This window comes from Gossypium hirsutum, chromosome A02 (genome assembly GCF_007990345.1).
Source record: "Gossypium hirsutum isolate 1008001.06 chromosome A02, Gossypium_hirsutum_v2.1, whole genome shotgun sequence".
Taxonomy (NCBI): Eukaryota; Viridiplantae; Streptophyta; class Magnoliopsida; order Malvales; family Malvaceae; genus Gossypium; species Gossypium hirsutum.
Genome location: NC_053425.1, coordinates 8,100,508 through 8,111,577, shown reverse-complemented (window position 1 = coordinate 8,111,577; position 11,070 = coordinate 8,100,508). Strand labels below are relative to the sequence as shown.

Genomic DNA, 11,070 nt, shown 5'->3' with positions numbered 1-11,070 from the left:
TCTTATTGAGATTTCCTGGTAAGATTTTTAATGAGACAACATGTTATACGTATTAAAGATATATGTCCTAATTTTCCTTCACTAGGAATAGGAATTTTTTTCCCACATGACTTTTATTTTAGTAAGGTTTTAACGAGACAGATTATCAACCAATAGAAATCGAAAGGGGAGTGCTATAAATATTTTACTTTTAGGTGGATATCCATCAAAATCCAAATAAATTTTTATGTATTTTAAATTGTAATAGTCAACGTTACTTTGGGGAAACATAATAGATTATTCATATTGATCAATAAAATACGTTCTCTCTCTTATTTTCTCATTTCTTTTATTCTTTACTCGCTATCTTTTTATTTTATAATATATGTATAAATGTTTTTATAAATATATTTCATCCATATGATATCATGGATATACCTAATATAATATATATATTTAAAATTCTTCAATAAAAAAATAGAAAAAGAAAATTGGGCTCGAGCCGAATGGTTTAAATAATGGTATTGGTCTTTTGACCTATCCATCTCTTAAGATTCTGCTCCGTATTAAAAAAGGAAAAAAAATCAAAAAGGAAAAATAATTCTTACGGCTCAGTTAGTTTAGGAGCGAAAAGAAATTGAAAATAAAAATGGAGCAGAAAAAAGGAAATTCTTACTTACAGTATCCTTTACCAAAGCCATTTCTGGAAAAGGAAAACCCTCTGCTCTTTCTCCAACCCAATATTTTCTTCAAAACCCAAAACCATAATAAAATTTAACAAAAACCCTCTATCTGTAAAAAGGCCTACCTCTGTTTTTCAGTTCTTGTAATTGGGTAAGTCTTTGCTTTTTTTCTTTATTCCTTTTCTTTTTGTTCATTTTGTTTTCCCCTTTGTGTTGTTTAATAGGAAAATTTTGAGTTTTCTTTTTGCTTTTGAACTTTCAAATGTGTAAAGTTTGAAGCTAGTTTTTGGGAAATGATACGTTTTCTTAAGGTTCAAGTTGTAATTTTTTAGGGTGAAAAATGCAGTCTTTTTTTATGAATCTTTGCCTTAGCATTGAGGGTTTTAAGCTTCGAACTGAAAGTTCTTTAGCTTGGGTTTGGTTGCTTTTTCTAGTAATGAGAAATTTTCTGCCATATTAATACTGATTTAGACTAATAAAGGACCAAAGTTGACTAAATAAGTGTGAGATTTGATAATCTGCTGCATTTTTTCTTCTTTTTTCTTTTAGGGGTTTCGTTCCAGTTGAGGACATTGTTTGGCATTTATTGCTAATATGATTATTGAATATCTTTTGTGGTTTAGACTTTAGATTGTTTCCTTAATATTTTACTTGTGCATTTTGAGCTTACTTCTGTCATTTGCTGTTTAAAGAGTTGGATTCCCTGGCCATTATGGAAAGCTTTGGTGGGTCGGAGTTAGCTGTCGTTGGCTGTGCCGTAAAGAAGAAGAGGAGTGGCATATTACGACGTCCACGTGTTGCTGCGCAGACGTTTACACATAATTACATTTTATTGTCATCACCAACACCAGCCATAGGTTGTAGTGGCAATGAAGATCAAAATTTTAAGAATGGTTCTAATGGATTTGGAAGTGAGAATAAGCTGAAACTTAAGCTCAAGCTTGGTGGGGTTACACGTACGATCCACACAAACTCCACTGTGGATCATGCCTTTGATGTTGAGCCTGGCTTAACTAAGTCTTCCCATTTCTCCGATGTTGCTCAAACCCGAGAGAAGTCCTTTCTCCTGGTATTTTCATCTAATTCGGACAAATCACTGCCTGCTTTTACCTTTTGTATAGAATTTGTTTTGTCATGATCGGCAGTCCGTTGTTGTCACTTTTACTTTTGCCATATGTGTATGTGTGCGCGCGTGTGTGCCTGCGTGTGTATAACTTTACAGTGTCTCATTTGTTCTTCGGGTATTATTTATATCCAGTTCAACCTCTTGCGAGCTGATGGTTTGTTGCATGAACAATCACTGCAGGGCAAGAAAGGCTCCTGTGTTTCAGATAAGGGAGAAGGCTACGGAGTTCAATGGAAGGATTTATCCCGAAGTGGCTCTGGTAATGGGAAGGGGCATTCCTCTAGGGGAAAAGCAACTGGTGTATGTGTAGCTGGGAATGAAACTGACAGACACGAGCCAACACGTAAGAGCAAACGGGTTCCTAAGAGGCGTGTATTGGATGTTGGTATAAATAGTGATGATGATGATGAAGATGAGGAAATCCGTTATCTAGGGAGACTAAATGCTTCAAATGGTCACTTGAACCTTAAAGATGAAGAGGATGAGAGAAACGGGGGAGAAGGTGCTGCTTTTGAGGATAGAGATTATGTGGAAGAAGACGAGTGTATATCCGATGATGAGCCTGGATCTAAAAGGAAGAAGCTGGGAAGGGGATCAGTTGATTTGTTTGTCGAAGGAAGAACCGAATCAACTCCCACTACACGAAATCGAGCTCTTCAGTCTGGGAAAGATCTCTTATCTGGTCCGGGTGCGGCTCTTGTTGAGTTCCCTGACGGTTTACCTCCTGCGCCATCTAAAAGTAAGGAATTACCCCACTTGTTCTTTCCCTTTCTTGAGCATCTTTGAGCTTTCCATGCTAACTGCTTTAAATTAATTGTTTTAATAATGATCGGTGGTCATAGAACAAAAGGATAAACTTTCCGAAGTGGAGCTACAGTTGAAGAAGGCCGAGGCTGCACAGAGGCGTAGAATGCAGTCCGAGAAAGCAGCCAGGGATGCCGAGGTTTTACCCTCTTTTTTCTTTTCTTCTTTTGATTGGTTTTACAATTGCTCAACAATCATTCAAGAAACAGTATTCAGTAGGGTCTTTGAATTGTTGTAGGTTGAGGCAATCAGAAAAATACTCGGTCAAGATTCCGCAAGAAAGAAAAAAGAAGATAAGATGAAGAAGCAGCGGGACGAATTGGCACAGGTCTGTGACCCTTTTTCCACGTCATGCTTTTTTTCTGGGTGCCATGTACTTCTGATTTCATTCATTTTGATGTTATAATTGATGCAGGGAAAGGCAGCCAAATCCGAAACTCTCGCATCTAACACGGTGAGATGGGTTATGGGTCCTGGTGGAACGACGGTTATATTTTCGGAAGATATCGGTCTACCACAGTTATTCAATTCGGTGCCATCTGGGTACTTCTACAAATCCATCTGTCTCATGCTTTTGACAATTTATATACGCTTTCTCCGGTAATCTATTTGTGTTATTTATGCATTTCTTTTCCCTCTAGTTATCCCCCACCAAGAGAAAAGTGTGCTGGTCCGAATTGTACAAATGCATACAAGTATCGGGATTCCAAGTCAAAGCTTCCACTATGCAGTCTTGATTGCTACAAAGCAATACATGCAAAGGCTCAACCTTTAATTGCATGTTGAGATGAGTTCTTCCGGTTTCCCAGATCGATGTGGAAATGTTATATCATCCGTGAGATGAGAATCGAAGGTGACCATTGATCATGTCATTTTTCACTTCTAATGTTCGAGCTTGAGCTTGAGCTCCTACATAGTAACCAAGCTCGCTCACTTTTGTAATTGTACTCATTCCAACGGCTTGTTTGTTCGTGGACAATGTATTCATGCCTCTAACCACAGTAATGAAAGCTCCATTTCTCTTTTCATTCCTCTATTTTGTTATGTGGCTATGCTCTATGTTATTCAGATTTTGATGTATGTTGGATGCAGTACTCGAATTTTTTCCTTTTGGAAAGGTTTTTGGAAGATTATTCATTGAACATCAATGTCAGGCATAAAGAGACAGATTTTGCCTATAATAGAAAAGTGAATATGCTTTGAACATTGCCTGTCTTTAGCCATTGTAATACTATCTGATCGAATATCGAACCACCGTAATTACCACCACCATCACCTCTGCCGTAACCTCTATTAGGCTATGTAAAGAAAATATACAAAATTGAGAGAAACTGAGAGGAGAATGATTTGAAGGGTAAATTTCTTTTTTGGTCAGTTAGTAATTTTTTGCTATCCAACTATGAAAAGTTACAGAATGGTTATTCAATTATTAGTGAATTTTTTTTTTGGTCATTCAACTATAAAAATTACAAAAATGGTCACCCAATTATTCAATTTTGTCTTTTTAGGTCACTAACTAACTGACTAAAAAATGAAAACACCCAAAAGTCAAATATGGTTGGGTGATCAAAAAAGAAATTTATTAATAGTTGGGTGATCATTTTATAACTTTTTATAGTTGAGTGAGTAAAAAAAAATTTAACTAGGTAAGAATTAGTGTAGTTTACCCTAAATTGAAATTATAATTAAGCTGGGCTTGGAAAGTACGAACGAGGCCCATTAAAATACTTAGTTAGGCTATTTTTGTATGAAAAGCCCATTAATCCAGGGTTTTGACAAGTTTCCAAAAGTTTTGCTTTAATGAGATTATTTATGAAGTAAAGTTGGGTAGGATTAAATCTAAAAAGCTCATAATAAATTAAAATTATTTAAAATATTACATCCTTAGTTTCAATAGTTAATTAAAAAATTTATATATAAAATTAATTAATTTAAAATATAACAATAAATAAATAATTTTTAATAATTAAAATGATATAACAATACATTCGAACATTTGACCTGATATTAATTTTTTATTTAAAAAAATTAATTGAAACTTCAACAGAAAACATGAGTTATGACCATATCTATTATTTATTGACACAATACCTAAAACTACCCATAAACTCCTAATCTATAAATAGGAAGATGGTGTGTTTCAGCGCACTCGAACTTATTGACAACAATATACATGCCAATTGAACTAAAACTAAATCTAATTTTAATTGTTTATAAAAAAAAATTTAATGTTAGGGTACGTAATGCATTATGTCATTTTTTTCAATCACTTTCAAGACTCGTACATGAATTTGGGTTTGAAGTCATATTACTCCAACTCTTATCGAACATATATTAATATATCAATGCCGAACAACTTAGTTTGAAAAACATAGCTTAAACTATTCCATTCAAAAAATCAATTATCCCAAGAGAAAATCCTTGAATGAATTACCAATTATGCATAGAGAAAGATCCTTTTAGAGCTTTGTAATTATAAAACTTGATGAATTGTGACATAGCCATCCTCATTGGGAAGAAACCCAAGTTGATGAGTCAGCTAATAAGTTGATTTTCCTCCAAAAATTCATAAAAAATAATGGCAATTTAAATAGATGTCCATTAGGGACAAAACATACGTCAATTGCCTGTCTGTCATTCTCCAAGTACGAGTCGTTGTTGCAGGCAGCATTGTAAGATCTCCCTTTCATGTCTTTATCAAGGTTTGATTATTATTATTATTATTATTATATGCACTTTTCTGTTTGTCATTTAATGATCTTTTGTTTCTTGTTTATTTACCATTCTATTCTTTGTAACCATGCAATTGTTTGATTGATTACTTTCTCAACAATATATGATATCAGGCATTTGAATAATCCTGGTTTGCTCCTTTCCAATATCTATATCTAAAATTCATGTTAAACACATATTTAAATTATTATTACTATAGAAGAACGCGAATTTAAATAGTTGAAATGTATTATTTTTTTAATTTAAGGGGTGAGAAATAATTATGTCTCCCCGTACTGTTACAAGGTTACTTTGAAAATATCGGTACGTATATATTAAGATTGCTATGCTTTTTCAAACAACGATATAGTATTATATTCCTTGTAAAATAAGAAAATCTTCTCGGTTACATCATATAACAACATATACAAATTGTTGAAATTGGTGAAATACTTTGTATTAGTTTCCTTGAGGATTCTCTAACTTTCCGTTGCAGTTTACCATGGGGAATGATGTGTTCTCTTTTGGTGACTTGAATGTTTATGGAGCTCCAGATAAGTTGAGTTCTTCTAATAATGAATTTGAGAGCTTTGATGGAGGTAATAAAGGGAAAGCTGGTGGTTTTTATGGTGTTGAAGATTGGGGTGAAACTGGTGGCATTGATTCCTTGCCTTCTGATTATGGATTCTATGGAGATGCATCAATGGGGGCCTCTGGTTTCAGTTTCTTCAAACAAGATCATCATCAGCTGCAGCAGCAGCAGCAACAAGAACAACTAAGTTTTATAGAATATGGTCTGCTTAATGGTGTGAGTTTCAATGCTCAATCTCCATTGATTCAAGCATGTTTCGATGAAATTGCAGAGCTTGGTGGGATCAACAATGGAGTTTATGAAGATATTGGTGAGGCAAAGAAGGGAAAACAGTACCCTGGTTTATCTTCTCTTGGACTGCTAAACAACTATGGCAATGGATTCAAACGGTTGAATGGGGAAAGGAAAAGCGATGATGACATAACCGTATCCGACACTAAGGACGAAGACCGAAAGCTTTCGACCGAAGAAGTCATGAGGGTTGCTGGTGAGATGTTTCTCAAGTCATGTGGCCAAACTATTGATGGAATCTCTGGGATTGATCATCCTTTTGGTCTTTCTTTTTCGGGATTTTCGGATCGGGAGACGAGAGATATCGAGCTTGCGGCGCTCCTTCTTGCTGCTGCAGAGAAAGTAGGGTACCAACAATATGAAAGTGCAAGCAGATTGCTGAAACAATGTGACTACATGTCATCGAAAACAGGAAATCCGGTTCAGCGTGTGGTCTATTATTTCTCCGAAGCCCTTCGAGAGAAGATCGAAAGAGAGACCGGAAGAAGTTCATCGAAGAGTTTAAAATGGAAACCTTTGTGTAATTACGACACAGAGATGACAGCCTTGAACCCTACTGTATTGGCATGCCATGGAGCTTTCCCTTTTGGTCAGGTTTCACAATTTGCAGGGATCCAAGCCATTGTGGAAAATGTTGCTGAGGCCAATAAGGTTCACATAATTGATCTTGCAATAAAAAATGGTATTCAATGGACCATCTTAATCCAAGCTCTTGCATCTCGACAACACGAATATCGTCTCGAGCTCTTGAAAATAACCGCGGTTGCAACCGAAGCAAAGGATTTAATTGATGGTACCGGTAAGAGGCTCTCGAGTTTTGCTCAGAGTTTGGGGGTGCCTTTTGCTTTTAAGGTTGTTATGGTCTCAGATATGTTAGATCTTAAAGAAGATTTCTTTGAACTTGATGCTGAAGAAACCATAGTTTCCTACGCCGCGTTTGCTTTCCGGAGCATGCTTGTGGCGCCGAACCGGATCGAAAATATAATGAAGGTACTCAGGGTTATGAATCCTTGTTTAATGGTGGTAACCGAAGTCGAAGCCAACCATAACTCACCGATCTTCGTGAACCGTTTCATCGAAGTCCTGTTTTACTTCAGTGCATACTTTGATTGCATAGCTACTTGCATGGAACAGGATAGTAAGAACAGAGAGATCTTAGAATCAGTGTTCTTTGGTGATGGAATTCGGAACATGGTAGCGGCTGAAGGCACCGACAGGAAGGTCCGGAACGTGAAGTTCGATGTTTGGAGGGCGTTTTTCGTCCGGTACGGGATGGAGGAGGCCGAATTAAGCATGTCATCCAAGTACCAAGCAGACCTTATTCTCAAAACTTTTGCGTGTGGGACTTGTTGTACACTCGATATGAACGGAAAATGCTTGCTCGTCGGTTGGAAGGGGACGCCGATGCTTTCAATTTCGGTTTGGAAATTTCTATAAGCCAATGTCTAAATGTTACCAGTCTTTAATCTTTGATGCTTCCATTCAACTGTTGAATTATGAAAGTCTCTATAGCATCATCATCAGCAGAAGCAGCAGTGAATGAGATGTTATAATAGTTCTGTTTCATAGTCTTTTTGCTTGAGGATATCTTATTTGATATCTTCCTGTATTCATTATTAATGGAAAAACAAGCTCTATGGTTTTGAAGTTTCAAATTTTTTAGCTTTAGATTTTTCATAAAATTTAAAAAAAAAATTTGAGATATATATAAAACTATGGAGATGGAGTAAATGAGAAGCTACTGGAAGATAAAGATTTTAGTGTTGGATACTATTATTGTTGCCAGATGGGAGAATATTCTGTTTATTTGAATATAAACGGAAGTCAAATATCAACGTCCAACCACATTCTGCAATTGATTAGCTAAAATCTACTGTGCCAAAGAGAAGTATTGGTGCTTCTCCCTAGAAGTGCCGATACCAAGTCTTGGCTCAGGCCATTGCACTGTTTCGAGTTGTTTTGATTTTCTGAGATCTGTTTTGAGTCCCGAACACTTCCCATCATCCTCAAATCACTTTTAAATGATTTTAAATGATTTCTTAATTTTCTAATCCTAAACTTCATTTAATGATTTTATAAAAATGTTTTAGTGATTGAATATGCTCTAATACCTCCTCCCATCCGTACTAACTATTGGGATAAAAGTCGATACCAGTTCAAGATGCATCCATATCTATTACAAAAGCCCTTGAAAATTCCAGTAAGGCAAGGATGAAAGCATTACTTAAGGTCATCTTTAATTGTTCAAAAGCATCTTGTACGAAATTTGTCTTTCTTCAACAAGTCTGACAGAGAAGATGCAGTTTTACCAAATCCATTAATAGAACACTTTAATACCCTACTATACCCAAGAACCCCCTAACTTCCTTGAGATTGTGGGGGGCATAGACCACTTTAGGATAACTTCAATTTTGGAGGGATCTACTTGCAACCCATAGAGACATTACAACCCAAGCACTTAATTCTACTTTACCCAAAAATGCATTTACTCTTCTTCGCTACTAGTTTATTCTCATTTAATGTCTCAAGAATAACACGTATGTATTTTGAGATGATTGGATAAGGAGCAATTATGCATTAGGATAAAGTCGAAAAATACAAGTACAAACTTATGCAAGTATTGCTGGAAAATTTCATTCATTGTAGTTTGGATTGTTCAAAAAGCATCCGTAAGGTTAAAAGGCTACAAGGAACTTGTAATGTTCGCCATGTGTTCAAAAAGGTTGTTTTCATCACATCTTCAAGTCGAATTTCAAATTTGTTGGTATCCTACTGAGAGATAAAGAATACTCAAGGAACTTGTAATGTTCACCATCAAATGACAAGTAGAGTATTTGTTATGGGGTTGGGTTTAGATGCATCCCTAAAGGGAGGTGGGTAGAAAGGATGGTCTAATAAACTTAAAGATCCACATATCCCATGCTCTCAAGTAGTGGACCACTCTTAGCTAAACTTAAGTCTTCTGTAAACAAGCTAGGCTTATTGCATGGTTCACACTAATAGGCTTAAAGGATAATACCTCATTCTTAATCTCAACTCCTAATCATGAAATGTAGTCCACCAAGAATGACAATGGTAATCCAGTAGTTTAATTGGACAAAGTCCCAAAACGATTTCGATATATTTCTCTTGTAGATGTTTGTGATGTTAATGCCAAGAAGCCCTGCCGTGCCTTCAGATCAGTAAACTTAAACAGCTCAATCATCAGTTCGGTGAAATTTTACCAACACGGGAGTTGCTGCATCTAACGATACCCTGGAGCCTTCCCTTCAAAATAGAAAGCTGCCATTATAATCTGAATGATGTCCTGCAATTTAGTCTTAATTTTATTAAACAAGTACCATCGGTCATGATAGAGCAATGAAAGCGCCAACTGGAACAAACTGCATAATTGGTTAATTAGCTCCAAATACACTGAACCCAAAGCAACACAAGAGAAAAAGAAGAATGTGGAGTGAAGGGAGATTATAGATTAAGGAAGAAAAGGTTTCAGTATGAAGTGTACTAAACCATGAAATAAGGTTAGCATCAACCACATTTATTCAAAATTGCTTGCATACCTTTAGGTTATCTCTACTTACTTATATTAGATATAGATAGTACTATCCTAGAAAGGTATTTCTTGCTTCTATTCGTTGGGTGGTTCCTCCTCAATATGGTCTTGGTATTCTTCTTCAGCTGCATCTAACCAATTATTACTTTAATTCATCATAAATCATGAAATATGATCTTCTAAATATACATCGAAATCAGAATAACATAAAATCATTTATGCTTAGGTCAAAAAAAACTTATCAAATCATTAATTAAATATTTTGGTACCTTTAAAGCTTCATGCAGAAGATCAAAGAAAAGTAATATCAATGAATTTACAAATGGTAGCCCTTAATTCGCTGACGAAGTTGGATGACGATGCTGTCACTCAAGAATATCAACTCTACACCGTCAGAAATTGTTGATATATATATAGCTTTACTTTTAAGTTTCAACCATTAACTTTATTCCTACTGCTGTATTTTCTTCATATTAGACTTTTCGGATATGAGTAGGCATCGAACATATTCAGTTTTTTCAAATTTTTTAAAGGATCCTTGAAAATTCATATATTTGTTTATAAGTAGGAAGGTGGTGGATAAGTCTGGCCAAAAGCAAAGGGAAAACAAAGAAAAGCCGGTTGAGGCGATGAGGAGGAACCAACAGCAGGTGAGGAATCATGTGAGTGATTCAGTAGAACACGGAATCGATAAGATGCACCGGGCAGCTGATAGGTGCCTGGTTTATCCTTTGGCTGCCATTGAAGGCGCTATCCAAGGAGCCGCTAGAGGGGTTCACAACGTGGTCACTCAGAAACACCATTTGGAATACGGGGCCACATGCGGCAGCAGCAGCCACCCTGACAAGTGTAAGTGCAAGAGAAAGAGCAAGAGCAAACCACATTGTTCTACATGTGGACACCCCGTTGGATCATCAACACCCTATGAGTTTTACAGTTATCCTCCTGCTCCGCCTCCGCCTCGGTCACCACAATTTCAGTATCACCATCAACCCACATTTCCAGTTCCTTGCCGCCCTCCCTATTAGTAACTTTTATGGTCTTAGCAATACCCATGTCAAGTATATATATGAATAACAAGGCAGAAAACATATATGTTATGGCTGTATCACCTTGCGCTTAATTATAATAATTTGTACTAGGTAAATGTTTTAAGCTAATATTTTAAATTATAGTTGTGCTTTGGTTAAAATCAGTTCTTCTCAGTATTTTCCTGGGCCAAAGGCCATGGTTTGAGTTGTGTTATTGAACATTACTTTTGCAATCGATGGCAGCCATCAGGAATAAAAGATCAAATTGGAAGTTTGGGTTGAACTATAAACCAGCCTAG

At 36.1% G+C, this 11,070-nt stretch overlaps 2 protein-coding genes across 2 annotated transcripts; both read left to right on the top strand.

Moving 5' to 3' along the window:
• Nucleotides 1-522: 522 nt before the first annotated feature.
• Nucleotides 523-3,620, top strand: LOC107938649 (uncharacterized). Its single transcript, XM_016871871.2, has 7 exons — nt 523-813; nt 1,355-1,731; nt 1,969-2,527; nt 2,631-2,731; nt 2,831-2,920; nt 3,008-3,135; nt 3,234-3,620. Exons 2-7 carry the CDS (start codon nt 1,375-1,377, stop codon nt 3,376-3,378), a joined length of 1,380 nt encoding a protein of 459 aa, XP_016727360.1. The 5' UTR covers nt 523-813; nt 1,355-1,374; the 3' UTR covers nt 3,379-3,620.
• A 2,186-nt stretch (nt 3,621-5,806) lies between these two features.
• On the top strand, nt 5,807-10,768 carry LOC107938658 (scarecrow-like protein 31). The gene is made up of 2 exons (XM_016871880.1): nt 5,807-7,491; nt 10,309-10,768. Exons 1-2 carry the CDS (start codon nt 5,807-5,809, stop codon nt 10,766-10,768), a joined length of 2,145 nt encoding a protein of 714 aa, XP_016727369.1.
• Nucleotides 10,769-11,070: the final 302 nt, after the last annotated feature.

What these genes read in the sequence shown, in the direction of transcription:
- LOC107938649 (XM_016871871.2), top strand. Translation starts at nt 1,375, where the DNA reads ATGGAAAGCTTTGGTGGGTCGGAGTTAGCTGTCGTTGGCTGTGCCGTA. An exon ending in ACCTCCTGCGCCATCTAAAA is followed by an intron (nt 2,528 to 2,630) that starts GTAAGGAATTAC and finishes CGGTGGTCATAG; the next exon opens with AACAAAAGGATAAACTTTCC. An exon ending in AGCGGGACGAATTGGCACAG is followed by an intron (nt 2,921 to 3,007) that starts GTCTGTGACCCT and finishes TAATTGATGCAG; the next exon opens with GGAAAGGCAGCCAAATCCGA.
- LOC107938658 (XM_016871880.1), top strand. Translation starts at nt 5,807, where the DNA reads ATGGGGAATGATGTGTTCTCTTTTGGTGACTTGAATGTTTATGGAGCT. An exon ending in GAATTAAGCATGTCATCCAA is followed by an intron (nt 7,492 to 10,308) that starts GTACCAAGCAGA and finishes GTTTATAAGTAG; the next exon opens with GAAGGTGGTGGATAAGTCTG.